The 15,345-nt window shown below is 44.5% G+C and overlaps 1 protein-coding gene across 2 annotated transcripts; it reads left to right on the plus strand.

Moving 5' to 3' along the window:
- The first annotated feature begins 111 nt into the window (after positions 1-111).
- hip1r (huntingtin interacting protein 1 related) lies at positions 112-14,809 on the plus strand. Of its 2 annotated transcripts, XM_011481429.2 has the most exons (33): positions 112-526; positions 965-1,028; positions 2,157-2,299; positions 2,391-2,447; positions 3,164-3,244; positions 3,551-3,627; positions 3,711-3,772; positions 6,348-6,488; positions 6,566-6,623; positions 6,698-6,773; positions 6,858-6,992; positions 7,067-7,189; positions 7,499-7,682; positions 7,764-7,852; positions 7,932-8,048; positions 8,126-8,227; positions 8,783-8,977; positions 9,057-9,167; positions 9,247-9,441; positions 9,517-9,664; positions 10,257-10,343; positions 10,412-10,519; positions 10,594-10,730; positions 11,344-11,454; positions 11,583-11,641; positions 11,708-11,738; positions 11,830-11,892; positions 12,219-12,319; positions 12,398-12,503; positions 12,602-12,725; positions 12,816-12,877; positions 13,943-14,509; positions 14,585-14,809. In XM_011481429.2, exons 1-33 carry the CDS (start codon positions 440-442, stop codon positions 14,618-14,620), a joined length of 3,837 nt encoding a protein of 1,278 aa, XP_011479731.1. In that variant the 5' UTR covers positions 112-439; the 3' UTR covers positions 14,621-14,809. The 2 variants fall into 2 exon arrangements, with proteins under 2 accessions (XP_011479731.1, XP_011479732.1); XM_011481430.2 differs by lacking the exons at positions 9,057-9,167; positions 9,247-9,441.
- Positions 14,810-15,345: the final 536 nt, after the last annotated feature.

A 15,345-nucleotide genomic window follows, 5' to 3' on the forward strand; every position in this document is an offset into this window, starting at 1 on the left:
AACATGGACAAAGAGGCCATTTTTAAACCTCTTTGAAAGCTTTATTTTACATTGAAGGTGGCATAAACCAGTCTTACAGGACGGAGGAGTGGCGTGTCGTCTTTCCAGTTTCACTGCCTCCAGATTTACCTGCTGACTCTGAGGAAGTATCTGCTGTTCTCAGAGCTTCTCTCATCTTCTAACCTGGATGTTGTCTCGTTCCTCTTTGGTGTATTTTGAGGGAATTTGAGGCCTGTGAATTTTTTTAACCCAGGCAGTGATAACTTTAACAGTAAATTGTCAACATTGGCCTCTTTTCGGCCCCAAAGAAGCTTTATTTATCTGGATCTGGATTTATTTGTGCTGTTGAAGGAGTGACGCTCTGAACGATTTGAGCTTCAAGATTAGGATCTTTGTTCTTTATTTTTTGGATTTTTTAATCTGACTTCAGGTTAACAATATGAGCAAAGCAAAAACCAAAGAAAAAAATGAAAATAAGACTGAAAAAGCTTTGGCTGCAGAAAAAGAACAGTTTGGTAAACAACAGGTAAGAATTTCTTTAGTCTTTCCTTTCTCAACAACTTTGGTTTTCCTTTCTTACAACGCAGTTTTAACTGTTTTTTTTTCTTTTTACTTCGTCTTAGCCTAAAACCTAAAGTCTTACGGCTTGATTTAAAAAAAAACATGAAATGTTTCAGGTTCTCACATTTTCAGGCTGATTATGTAATATATTTTTTTATCGCATTGGATATTTAAGCCAGTTTGCTGTACTAAAGTATTTAATTAGATTAGATGAGTATAAAGGAACTTTCTTCAGCAAAAAAGTTAGACAAATTCCTCATTTTAACATTACTCAGCGCTAAATTCAGAAAGACTGAACTTGGAGCATCTGTCTCTATAGTTACTGATTACATGATTTGCTTTGAGTTCTTTTGGAAAACATGTTTTTTTTGTTTGTTTTTTAATTGTTTCATTTATTTTTCAGCTCCAAAGCCTCAGTAAAATCGTGGCCACAACTGAAACACCACCTAAGGAGAAGTATGTACGCAGTATCCTTTGAGGCTTTTTGTCACAAAACAAAACGATAACGTACAGTTTTTGGCTAAACCTAAACAAAACTTGTGTCCTTCCCTACACACTACTTGGTGCACTATATCAGGCGTTCACCTTTTTTTTTTTTGGGGTGTCCACAAATCTACAATAAAAAAAAAATTCAGTGGAAATTTCCCAGAATTCTCTGCAATAATCCAGTGAGCATCTATGCTCACTGGATTGGTGAATATAGACAACAATGTGTTGCGTTTGAAATTTTTGTCATTTGAAAAAATGTATTTAAAAAAAGAAATGAGTAAGTTTTCATGTTTAGAACACAACGGATTTATTCATATTTCATATTTAAAAATGGGTGACGCAATGTTTGACAGCTTTATAAATATATATTTTTTTTTAATTGTGTGTCTGAATAGCATTAAAATGAAAGGCCCTGAATTGTAATGCTGTATAGTCTTTAAGGGGTTAGGGTTAGTGAGGGAATTCAGACACAGCCAATATGGTTTTAAACAGATTTGGACTTAATTGACTTGGAAAAATGTTTAAAAAAATCCAAAAATCTTGATAGTGTCATGGTTTAAAGATTATCCAATATTATTGATGTTACAGTCAAAGGTAAATGTACAGCATACATTTATACTAGGCTGTTATTTAAGCCACATAAAAGGATTTTTTTTACCCCCGAGATTATAGCATTTTATTATTATTAAGTAAAATCGTACCTTAAAGTGGCTCCATATGTTACTAATATAATATTTCTGTCATATCAAGTGCCACTTGCCAATTATTGTCATTCTTTTTTCATTTATTGTGACATTTTTGTCTTTATTAGTTATATAGAGAGACAGTATTTCAGACAAAAACAGACTTTTTAATCTATTCTAGATTTAGCTTTTTGTTGTAGGCAGATAAAAAAGCACCTCATTTGCACCACAGGTTTATAGCTTGTAGTTAGGTTTGTTGGGTAAACTGAGCTCTTTGTCATTGATACTGATTATAAATATCAAAGTAAAACTACAAAAATCAGACGTTAACGTTGTCAGAACATACAATAATCACTAGGGAGGTCTCTCTTAGCCTCGGTTGGTATTTGTCATAAGTGTTGAGTGTCCTTAACAGTTTCAAAGGCATTATTTTGGGAACCTACAAAGAAACCGGAGCCACCACCTTCTGGTCCTACGCTGTGAACCTGCCTGTGTCGAGCAACTCGATGGTCAGCTGGAAGTTCTGCTACCTGCTGCACAAAGTCCTCAGGGACGGGCACCGAAATGTCAGTTCAGGATCTGCACCTCCTCGTTGGTTGTCCTGGATCTGCTGGTGATGATGAGATGTAACCGTCATTGTTTCTGGTTGATCCACAGAGTGTGGTAGATTCCCACAGACACAGCCGCACAGTCAGAGACATGGGGGTCTTATGGGTAAGTCTGGTCCCGTTGGAAAACAGATCTGAACGGTCCAAATCTTCATTGGTTTGTGTGTTTGCCTCAGCTGCATTGAACAAAAGTGAGCTGAAAGTCACATTTTTATTAGAATAGTCTGAGAAACCATACTGATGAATATGTTGGGGGATAATATTTGAGGCTTGGCAGAACCAACAATCGAATGCAAATGGACACCTGGAAGGGCATTGTCCTACAGGGGGAAAAAAAGCGTTGTCATGGTAACAGAACCTGCCTCTAACTCCGGTGTATGGGGACTAGCCAGCAGAGGAAGGTGGTTTATATGCCGAACGATGTGTTGAGGCCGTGTCACACAGCCACGACGGACATTTTTCGCATATTGCACGAATGAAAATTGGTCGAAAAACACCAATCAGAATTGAGGATTCACCCGGACCATGGTTTAAGGTTTTATAAAGAACATTAGGATAACAACGGCATGAGTTTTCAATGGTTGCCATGACAGCCTTATGGGTGGGATGCAGTCATTATGTGTCAACCTTGAGAAATGATAAATATGAAGAAAAATGTGAAAACTTTTACAGTCCACGTAATTTTAATTTTCTGTTCACAAATAGACATAAACTCTTATTTAAATATGTTTTTTTTGTCTTTTTTTATGATCTAATTTAGACATTTTTACACAGAACGATCGTGTGGATATAATTCAGGTTGTTATTGGTTTTTTTTTTCAGGGAAACCTGCATGATCGATACGGCCACATCGTTGCCCTGTACGCCAAATACCTTCACCTGAAAATGGAATTTCACGCAAAGGTGAAAACATCCGTTCTATTGGATGTTCTGGTGCTGTGTTTTACCTAATGTCCTTATCTTTAGCCATTCCTTTGTATTTTTGAGCTTTTGTTTGTTAGAGGCAGCTGTAAAACAAAGTATATTTAAAACATTTACAGCATTGTTATGGATTAAATTGTTTTTGATGTACTTTATGTGATGGTTTGGATGAGTTTAAAGTCTAACACTTCAGTGAGGAGTTTTGTTGTAAGCACTGAATAAAATGAATGTAAAGTTGCATTAAATTGGGTAAATTTTGATCAATTTAATACATTTCTTTGTGTCCAGCACAAGGTGATTCCAGGTAATATGGAGGCTACAGACGACACTTTGGAAAAGGAAGCAGGGACTGACATGACTAAAGTGTGAGTCTCCTTAATCAAATCTGAACCGAGTGCTTCTAAGAGGAAAAAAGGATGACATGTGTGTTTGTTTGTTGGTATTGCAGGTTAGATATGACCCAGGAGCTTCTGGATTCCCTGGATGCTGGACTAAAGATGGCTGAGACAGGTCAGATCTGAAACCTGCTCGTGTCCGTGCACACTCGGGTTCACCGGGCAGCAGAGCTGTGTTAGCTTCTAACCCGCTTGGCAACAGTTAGCACAACCGGCAGGCAACATGGCCTTGAGGCCAAAGGGATTTTACCGTCACCCCGTAGAAATGTAAACCGTTTAAAGCAGGGGTCGGGAACCCATGGCCCGCGGCCATGTCTGGCTCTTTTGATGGCCACATCTGGCTCGCAGACAAATCTTTAATTGTTAAAAAAAAAAAAAAGTTTAATTAGACCAGTCCTTCTCGGGCGCGATGCGATGCCAGTTTGTAGCAGCCTGAAACCTGTGAATTGCCGTCCCGGCAGATGGACGCTCCCACCTTTGAGAATGAAAAGGGGGGAGGGGTAGTGGGCACAGGCAGCAAGGTGAAACGGCGCTCTGATGAGAACACGCTGCCCGTCACATACCACACACTGCAGCGTGTGAGCATGGCTGTACTGACGTCTGCATGTGAGCAGTCTGTCTCACATCTAAAGAACATTCAGACCTATGATCACGTTTAACGGATGGAAGTCTCAACGGCTGCATGAACCTGAAACTCACCACGTATCAACCAGACTAGACCATCAGCAAAACTACCACGCAGCACCAGGAGTCACATTAATGGATCATTTAATAGCAACAGCATAATGCAGCGTCCGTTTCCCACACTGAGGCGTGTGGAAATTAGCCTCTTTTAAGGTTCTTTATTCTGGTTACTGCAGGCCGTAACCAACGCCGTACAACTTATTCAGCAACTCTCCCACCAAAAGACACCCCCCCCCCCTTCTTTTTATTCCCTCGCACCAGCCCTCCTATTTCCTTATTCGGCCCATAGCTGAACCCCATTGGTCCAAACTCCCCAGCGACAGGCTGAGTGACAGAACTGAGGGCCAACCAGCATCTCTGCTTGATGCGTTCAATGAACTCCGGAACTTAGAACGTAACCCAATCCAACTCAGTCAGCTACAATAGAATGTTATTAAAACTGAATCCACAGACTTATTGTACTTTAAAAGTGTTGAAATGCACATAAAACGCACGCGTTCACTTGTATTTGGACAACATATTAAACATATTGTGTGGCTCTCACGAAATTACATTTAAAAATATGTGGCGTTTATGTCTCTCTCGGCCAAAAAGGTTCCCGACCCCTGGTTTAAAGCTAAATTTATGATTCTGAGGCAATGAAACCAGCAGCCAATCAGAGTTGGGCTCTTACGCTGGGTTTCCCCCAATATTTTCATTGGAACTTTTGCTTTACTGCTTTCTAGAAATATGTAAATAAACTGTACAGTTTGGATCCAGATACCAGCTCAGATGAGGAAAACAAAGAGCTGCATGGATGTTGCAGCCTGTAGCACCTACGTCGCTGCTACAGGCGTTTTCTCTGCTTCTGATTCACAACGATTTGATAAAAGAAATCCTCATAAATGCAGTTTAAATCTTTATATATATATTCTTCATCATGTGAAAAATGCTACATGTTGGAAACACATTTTTCATTGGAGTGGGTTTTTAAAAAGTATCAATAATAAAATAGTTATTAGGAACCTAATTATGATAAAAGTAAAAATAAAAATAAATAAAAAAGGGAGGTACATAAGTTTGTCTATACATTTTTTAATCCCTATTTGACAAACATATTAAATGAATTCAGTGTGTGTCCTGTATATATAACTGCAAATATTAGGGGTGTGTGTTGGCAAGAGTCTGGCGATACGATACATATCCCGATATCCCGATTTTCGTCGCTAATGTTAGGTTGGGGTATGAGGGGCTGTAAGCTAGACGGGGAGAGTATAAAAGAACAGGATGGTTGTCATTCTTACAAGTAAAATGAAATTCAAAAAGTGCTTTCTTGTCTGTGCATCACTAAAACAAACTTCAAAACATATCACCTTGAAAACAAATATACATAAAAAGTGCATTAATCTGTGGCTAATAACAGGAAAATAAAACTAATTTGTTGCCAGATAAAAGTGCATTTGTCATTAAAAGTGCATATTAATGAATGCACGCTTACAACTCAGAGGTAAATTTCTGATGAACTCCTGCCGCTCTGCAGAAGTTATGTCCTAGAAAACAACACCGGTTTTTAGATTTTGGCAAAGAAAAAAAAAAATTTGATTACAGATCAGAAGATGATCGGCGTAGCCAAGGAAATCCAAAATTTTACTTTAGCCAATTTTCCTTAAAATGACTTAGACCTGTCCGTCAGCCTCAGGTGACCAAAACATTAAGTGGTTGCTATGGAGATGAACCCATAGAATAGCTGCCATTTTTGAAAAAAAAAAAAATTATTTTTTTTTTTGGGGATAAATTGCCACATGCATCCTGGACCATGGAGGCAGGGGGGTGGGTAGCCTTCACGGCCTATACCATGCTGCTTTAATTACATTTGTTTGCTACGTTCATTAATATGTCCCTAAATAAATGTTCGTTAAAGGACAGTTTATGGAACATGAATAGATGTTTTGATTGAGGACAAACATGTCCACGTCTTGAAATGACTTGTCCTCAAACGGGTGCCGTTTTCGTCTCTACGTTTGCAGTCCTGCGTCAGCTGGACGCCAACGGAGCCAAATCCACCACCCCGGCCGGACAGTGCAGACTGACTCCCCTCATCCCCCTCATCCTGGACAGCAGCTTCCTTTATCACTTCTCCGTCCGGTTGATGTTCAAGCTTCACAGTCGTGAGTGGAAACCCTTGCTTTGTTTGATCCCTCCGTGGCAGGTCCAGCTTTAAACCTCCTCCTCATTTCTGGTCCAGGTGTATCTTCAGATGTTCTTCTCGGACACAGAGAGAGGTTTCGAGACCTCTTCATGAGGTAGGTCTTCACTATTGGGCCAAAAGTCGTCTCTTTTTCCTCCTGTTTGGTTTACAGCTGTGTTTGCTCTGCAGCCTCACGCAGTTTTACAAAAGAGCCAGGGAGATGGAGTTCTTCAAAAGTGTGATCCAGATTCCTGATCTTCCAGATGTAGGGATCATGAACTTCCATGCGCATTTGTCCAGGGAGTTTCTTTCGATTACATTTTGTCTTTTACTTTCTCTCGCGTCGCAGGAACCTCCAAACTTCCTGCGAGCTGCAGCTTTGGCGGAGTATAAAAAGCCAGTGGTTGTGATGCCGGGTGAGGACTACCAGGAGGAGGAGGTGGAGACTCATCCTGAGTTCAGGGAGACGCCCCAAATGCCTCAGGTACGCCTGAATATGCCCGAAATGAAAGGATTTACTCCGCAGCCATGCTAACAGTTTGGTCTTTGTGGGAACAGTACTATTTGCTCAGCCAGATGGGAGCTCCTGAAGTTCCACCTGAACCCATAGAAACGGAGACTGATGGGTGGAGGAGGGAGATGGAGCCACTGAAACCAGAGATCCAGATCATCAAGAATGAGGTGAGATGGTTTGATGTCTGAGCTGTAAATATAGACTTATTCAAGGGGATTTTTTCATGAATGCTGTCAGATTTATGTGTTATTTAAACTATAGATTTATAAAAAACAAAAGTTTCGTATTAGAACGTCATAAACCAGGTCATTAGAAGTTCCTACAACAAAACAATAAAACTTTTTCTGTAAAGTATTAATGGCTGTGTTAGACAGAAAAGATCTTCCTAGTCAACATAAGGGAATGCTTTCCCACTCATCCACCAGATATATCAGCCAATCAGGCTAATCTTCCTTCTTTTTCCTCCTCTTCCTCAGGCTCAGAAGTCCGTAATCGAACTAACGACTCAGTTGAGCCACCTGGAAGCCGAGCTGGATGTGCAGCGTACCCACAACCAGGTGGCGCTGATCGAAAACGAACACCTGAGGATGGAGGTGGAGGCTCTCCGAGCGGCTAATGTCGTCGGGGTGGGAGCGCAGATCGGCTACAAGGAGGCAGACGGTAAGTTTTGGTTTCTGAAGCAGAGACGGACGTCTGAACGTCTCAAAGTGAGATGTTTTTCCTGCTTCTGTTTGTCTGCAGGCAGAGCTCAAGCTGCAGAGCTTCGCTTCTCCCAGCTGAAGGACAGACACGCAGAGCTCGTCACCAGCCACGCTGACTTAATGAAGAAGGTCTGTTTGGTTTTTTGCTCACCTTCAGTCTCTAAACTCCAGTGAAAGACCGTCTCTGCTTCCTGACATCTCTGTGAAGAACGCTGAGGCGGTGAGGATGCTGTCCAGTTCAAAGCAGGAGCAGGACGATCTGCTCCGCACCAAGATGAATCTGGAGAAGGAGCTGGAAAACCTCCGATGGGACAGACAGAACAAGGTGAAGCTCTTCATTCCAACGCCAGCCTCGTCCGTGACGCGGCTGAGCGCTCAACGATGGTGCTTCTACTCCATCAGGTGCAGCAGCAGCAGCAGGAGGTGGAGCGCCTCAGTAAGGAGCTGCAGGACCAGAGGGCGGAGGTGGCGCTCCTTCGCAGTTCTCTGGAGAGCAAAGAAACGGTGAGGAGGAGCCCTCAGCTCTATTTATCTAACCCTAACCCTCCAAACAGTTTTGTCTTCTGATTGGCTCTACCTGCGGCTGGTTTGGGCGGGACGATGCCGGAGAGGCAGATGCCGATATACGTCCAAATAATAAATATCGGCGCAGATAATTAGCCTTGCTGATAATCAAGGACTGAGAGGGTTACAGACGAGTTGAAGGTGGAGGTGGGACGGCATCGAGGATCAGCTGATTGCTGTGGTGATCAGGAATCTCTGTGGATCATGACTTTTGCAGATGACACTGTGGTTTTTAGTGAGAGCAGGGAGCAGGTGGAAGACCATCTAGAGAGGTGGAGGTTTGATTTAGAGAAAGAAGGAATGAAGTTCAGCTGTAAGACAGAGCATCTGGGTGTAAATGAGAGGAACTCTAGTGGAGTGATGAGGTTACAGGGAGCAGAGGCGGGTCAACAGTCCAAAACGACAGGCTGCGGGGATAGCTAAAGGATCCCAAATGAAGACATGATCCTCCAAAACTCATTTCACCTTTTTGTGATGTTCCTTGAACCTCTTCAGGAGGGATCTCGTGTGAGCGGCACCTTGGCGGCACTGCAGGCCGAGCGGGACACGCTGCTGCGATCTGCCGCTGAGAGGGACGCAGAACTTTCCTCGCTGAGGCAGCAGGCGCAGCAGCAGCAGAGCTTCCTGGACCTGGAGAAGGACCGGATGAGCCGGGAGCTGGAGGCGCTGAGAGCTCAGCTGCAGCAGCAGGTACCCGCCGACAGGAGGGCCTCACCTCCACCACATCCGGTCAAGTATTTATCTGACTGGAATGGGATTTTCCTCTTAGCTCGCCATCAACGCTGAGCAGAAGCAGGAGATCGACCGGCTGAGAAGAGAGCTGGACTCCACAAGAGCAGAACTGACCCGAGCGAACAGCGCGCTGCAAAGCAGAGAAATGGTGGGAGATTTCCCCTCGTTTTGTGGGGTTTGTTCGGTGGGACGATGGAGCGTCTAACCAACGGGCCTGTTTTCCTCAGAGCGGCACTCAGCTCAGCAGCAGTCTTGCTGGGCTGCAGGCGGAGAAGGAGGCGCTGCTGCGGTCGGTTCGGGAGCAGGAGGCCGAGCTGAACTCCCTCCGGCAGCAGTCCCACTTTCAGCACAGCTCCCTGGAGCAGGAGAGGCAGAGGAGCAGCATGGAGCTGGGAAGCCTGCAGGCTCAGCTGCAGCAGCAGGTGCCCGCCACCGTGCGCCCCCGAGGTCGAGGCGACGCATCTGACGGCTCCGTTAACCGCCGTCTGTCTCCACAGGCCCACCGGGAAACAGAGCTGGCCCAGAAGCTGCAGAACGAGCAGTTCGCTCTGCTGCAGTGTGCGGTGGTGGAGGCCGAGGGCATCATCCTGGACGCCGTGGCCAAACTGGACGACCCCATCCACATACGCTGCGTCAGCTCTCCCGGTAAAGACGCCCCGCACACACATTCACGATCCCATGAAACCGAGTCTTGACCCGCACGGGCCTCTAGGTTGTCGGGTCTGTGGAGGGTCGTAGAGAGGAGCAGCTGCATCTTTAGGGGAGCGCAGGTGCATCTTGCTGTTCCCTTGAGGCTCATATGGCCACCTCAAAACGAAGACGGAACGTACCATTGATGTGGGTGTGTTACGTGTATCATGTGTACCACTTACCCTTACATGCATACGTCTTCGCTACGACCTGTTGCCTGCAGAGAAAAATGAACATTTTTACTCTACGGGTTCACTGAGCAACAGAATGATCATATATTTGGAATTAATATATGTATTGATTTAGCCTCTTTGATTGGTGGTTGAAGATCATTCCATAACCTGATACCCCGTATGGAAGTGCATCTTTCTTCAATTTTAGTTTAAATTAATGATATTTTGTTGTTCTACCATAAACTATTTTTGTTTATGTTTCTTCGTCGTTTCCTCCGTAAACAAAAACAAAAATCATCTTCTGATGAATTTATTTAATTGTGGAGTAAAATGGAATTTGACTGAAAAGTGATCGTTCCGCCGTTTTCTCTCAGATTACCTGGTGAATCGAGCTGAAGTCACTCTGGGATCCATCGACAAACTGCAGCAGAGTCACCTGGTTTACCTGGGGAACAGGAACGGTAGGTCAGAGGTCGTCGGCGTCCCCCGTCTCTGTCTTCGCTGTCCTCATGCTGTTCGTCCTCTGCAGACGCCAGCGGCTTGCTGAGAGCGGTCACGCAGTTTTCCCACCTGGCGGCCGACACCATCGTAAACGGAGCGGCGACCTCCCACTCCGCCCCTGTGGATCACGCCGACAGTAAGACAGTCAGAGTTGCGGCGCCCTGAAGCTGGCGGGCGGAGAGCACACCGGTCACTGTTTGTGTCCCGCAGGTCTGAGCGACGGCTGCCGGGACTGCGCCCATCAGTGCCTGCAGTTCCTGAAGGACCTGAAGTTCCAGGCCACGTTACCACAAGCCAACGCGGCTGCCATTCGCTACAGCGTGCAGCGCATCCTCGCCATGGGTCAGGTGAGACGTGTGACCACCATTACAGACAGAGTCAGACCTCAACCCCGCCTCCCAAAATGACAATGAATGCTATAATAACCTTCAAGGATTACATTTAATATAAAATTGATGACAGTAAACAATTATTCCACTAAAGTTTTTATTATAAAAATATTATATTTGGGTTTTTTCTCAGGTCTTTTCAGTCGTGTTCTGGCAGGATTTTGCTTTTCGGAGCAGCTGGACTTTATAAAAGTTGGTCTAGAATATCTCCTTCACTCTGTTAAAAACAGCAAAATAAAGATCGCAACCATGTCTGTTCATGTTATCTCCATAAGTGCTGGGCTTTGGCCATCCTTAATCCTATGAAACACTGTAACCGTTTCACACCGTTCACACAATTTCCGTCCTTCCAACTGATTCCGACGGTGGGAAAAGCGGCTTTGTGCCGAAGCGCAACACGTCAGATTCCCCAAAGGTCCGTAACCTGTCGAAGAGTTACTTCAGTTCTAAGAGCAGGTGTTATTTTGCCGTCGCGGGCGACCGCTTCGGTGTGAAATGGTTAACAAGAGAAGCCCCCTGGTTGCCATGGCGATGGATTCTCAAGTTCCCCTGTCGCACGGTTCTTGTTCAGGATCTGCGGCCGAAAGGACAAGACGTGCTGAGAGAAGAGCTGGGCACCATGGTGGACAAAGAGATGGTGGCCACGTCCACGGCCATTGAAGAGGCCGTGCTGCGTATGGACGTAAGGGAAAACGCGTCATCATCTCAATAGAAATGTAGCTTTCTGTCGGTCAGAAATACAGTTCTTTAAAGCTGCTTTTAGTATATTGGATTTCCTTCAAGCTACAAATCGTCACCTTCCTTTTCCAGGAGATTCTGACGCAGGCGAAGAAAGACACGACGGGCCTGAAGCTGGAGGTCAACCAGAGGTACGGTGGATCCAGACGTTTTCCTCTCTGTTCATGACCAATGTTTGATTCTCGTCTGTTTTACAGCATTTTGGGATCCTGTTCTGACCTGATGAAGGTAAGAATTCTGTCAAACCAGTCGTGATGTGTGTGGATTCTGGTTTAGTGGACGCCAAAGAAAAAGTCTGGTGGGTTTTTTCTCTCACCAGGCAGTTCATATCCTGGTGACGGCCGCAACCGACCTGCAGAAAGACATCGTGGAAGGAGGCAGGGTAAGTCTGTGATCCCAGATCTGACCCAAACACAACTGACCCAAACACAACTGACCCAAACACAACTGACCCAAACACAACTGACCCAAACATCAAACCCAAACACAACGCACCCAATGAACCCAAATACAACAAACACAAACACAGCTCACCCAAACACAGCTCACCCAAACACAACTACACAAACCCAACAAACCCAAACCCAAAGAACCCAAACACAACAAACACAAACACAATGAACCCAAAGCTGCTCTTAAAATGTCCTTAACCAGCGTAACAACAGAGACGATGATGAAGAGTTTGGTTTCTCCTCGTTTGTCCTGCAGGGGGCAGCATCCACAACTGAGTTTTACGCCAAGAACTCTCGCTGGACTGAGGGCCTGATCTCTGCCTCCAAAGCCGTGGGCTGGGGCGCCACTCAGCTGCTGTGAGCATCCGAAAGCCGCCAGTTTAGAAGACACTTCACCACGAAGCGCGTCACAACTTTTCCATCTTCTCTTTGCAGAGACTCGGCTGACCGGGTTGTGTGTGAAAAGGGAACGTACGAGGAACTCATCGCATGTTCTCACGAGATTGCTGGGAGCACCGCCCAGCTGGTTGCAGCCTCCAAGGTACAAAACCGCCTTTTTCTGATCAGTGCCACCATTACATGTATATTGGGTCAGAACCACGTCACCTGGATAGTTCTCACTGGCTGCTGGTGTTTCAGGTGAAGGCCGACCGCAGCAACAAGAAGCTGAACACGCTGCAGCAGGCGTCGCGGCACGTGAACGACATGGCCGCCGTGGTCGTGACCTCCACCAAACACGGCCAGAAGCAGATCTCTGATCACGGTGAGACGCGTTCCAGAACTTTGAAGTTCACCTGTTTGAACCTTTTTGATCATCCCTCACCTGTAAACATTGGCGTTTGGTGCTTTGTAGGGATAATGGACTTCTCAGGAATGTCTCTGATCAAGCTGAAGAGGGAGGAGATGGAAGCTCAGGTAAGAAAACCCAAAAAGAAAGTGAGCCCTCTTCCAGATGAAAGGATGATCTCATCTTCATCAGGTTTATTCACTTCAACAACAACACAGCATCTCCTTATGGGGAATTAGAACATTTTAACCTTTTAAAAAAACACTTATTTGGAAATATGAAGTCAATTATTGTTGTTTGAAAGGAAAATAAGTGAAATTTCAGGGTTTTTTGTGTTTTTGTTGAAAGTTTGTCTTTTCTAAAGGTGTAGAGACTGGGCGGATCACCTCTGAATCGTACAAAATTGAGCTCTAACGACATTAAAACAACTATTCATAAAAATTTCACCGCTGCCACAAACTCACAAAACTCACCAAAGCTGGCAAACACCAAACACCCGGTGTGAGGCCCAGCTGAGGCCCACCCCGGGTAGAGGCCGTCCCTTTTATTACTGGCTAGAGTACGGGTGAAATCTAAACTCCTCCTGGGGATTCAGTCTATTACCTCTTAACTCCTCAAGTTAGAAATAACGTTTGTAGATTTCGAACGGCATTAGCGTAGCGAGCTCCCAAAAGCGCGAGCAACAGGAAAGCTCGCGCATTTTTTACTGGAATATTGTGAAAGGTTGATATATGAATCCCTGGCTCAAGCTGAACAAAACCATATATCATGCGATATGAACATATGAGAAATGTGGGCGTGGCTCACAAAAAATCTCTGTTGCTAAGGAAATCCAAAAACTTACTTTTGCTGATTCTTCTAAAAATGACATCGACCTGTTCGTCACCTCCAGGCGACCAAAAAATAAAATGGTTTCTATGGAGATTAAACCAATTGAAAAGCCGCCATTTTGAATTTTTTTTTTGTTTTTTTCATGAATGTGTCATGTGGCATCAGGGTGTTACGTGCAGAGCGAGAGAGTAAGGGGCTATTCACGGCTTTAATTATTACTACTGTTATAAATTCTTATTATTAATACATTAAAGTTTTACTTTACTATTTTCCCCTTTTATTCAATGTACATGTCATGGAAATATGAGGAAGGTAAATTGTTTAAGCATAGACTCCCTGAAGAAGTTCTCTGGATCTCATAGGTGAAGGTCCTGCAGCTGGAAAACCAGCTGGAACAGGAGCGCGTCCGCCTGGGGGAACTGAGGAAGAGGCACTACGATCTCGGGGCGTCTGGGCCCACCTCCAACCTAAAGGAGGAAGAGGACAGCTTCCCGCCGCCGCCGCCGCCCACTCTACTGGACTCCACTCCACTACCGCCATCCTTCAGTCAGTCCCAGCCCTATTTAAACCCCCAGGTGACACAGGCCTATATGCAGCCTCAGGTGTACACCCCCTCACAAACCTACACCCCCTCACAATCTTACACCCCCTCCCAATCTTACACCCCCTCCCAATCTTACACCCCCTCACAAACCTACACCCCCTCACAATCTTACACCCCCTCACAAACCTACACCCCCTCACAGCCCTACATCCCGCCTCAACCCTACATCCCAAACCCAGCCCAGAGTTACCCCCCTCCCTCGTCGCTCACATCCAGCCTGGCTCAGGCCAAACCTGCTCCTCAGCAGAACGCCACAGATTCCCCCAAGCACGCCTTCAAGAGACCCAGCATCTTCACCAAGTCTGGGAACCTGCTGAAGAACGCGGTGAGTCGGTTCTCCTTCTCGGATCCTCTTCTCTGTGCTGCTCAGGATGTTCAACGCTGAACTTTTTCATTTCAGTTCAAACGAGGAGAAACTGGAGGCGGAGAGTCCTGAAGACCGAAGGAGTCGATGATTCTAGTATTCACCTGAAAAAATGACAGGCTAACTCTTTAAATGACAAATTACTAATTAATTGCAATTTTTAAGTCAAACGTAGAAATAAATTAATGTTTATTATTTTTGTAATCTGACTGATGGTTTTGTTGTCTGAGCAATTTATTAAAAGCCCAAATTGATCCTAAATGTAAAGTTTTCTTCGTGTTTATTCCGTCTCTGTGCGAGCTCGGCTCTTCAAATATTTCAGGCATGCGCAGTAGAAACTGCAGTCTCACCACCGTGGAAACGAGAAGGGGGGTAAAGTTGGTACGAGGCAACAAACCGGAAATGGACAGTTTCGCCTTCAACATTAAAGGCAAAATTATCAAAAAAAAGAAACATTTTGACTTTGTATTGCAATAAATAATAAAACACAAGACGAAAACTTTTGTATTTCCACACTAGCAAACACTGTTAAAGTACTACTTTTATATTGAATTAAGATTTATGGTTCAGAGTGAATTTTGATCCATTATTCACAGACTGGATTGAGTACTAACACATTTTGTAAATATTAAAGCTAGGCTTATTAAATAGGTTTTTTTTTTATCTTCTGTGAGGACACTTCAAATCAAACTCAAAAGATAAAAACTAAATCATCACCAGGACATTGGATGTTGGAATTGTTTTTACTGGTGAAACTGTTGTCCATTCAATGGTCATCATTTAGGTAGCCTGCTTTT

Source organism: Oryzias latipes, chromosome 12, assembly GCF_002234675.1.
Source record: "Oryzias latipes chromosome 12, ASM223467v1".
NCBI lineage: Eukaryota > Metazoa > Chordata > Actinopteri > Beloniformes > Adrianichthyidae > Oryzias > Oryzias latipes.

Bases quoted from the DNA above. Each gene is read 5' to 3' on its own strand.
- hip1r (XM_011481429.2), top strand. From the start codon at position 440: ATGAGCAAAGCAAAAACCAAAGAAAAAAATGAAAATAAGACTGAAAAA. The intron at 12,320-12,397 runs GTGAGCATCCGA...TTCTCTTTGCAG, and splicing joins TGGGGCGCCACTCAGCTGCT to AGACTCGGCTGACCGGGTTG. The intron at 12,726-12,815 runs GTGAGACGCGTT...GGTGCTTTGTAG, and splicing joins GAAGCAGATCTCTGATCACG to GGATAATGGACTTCTCAGGA.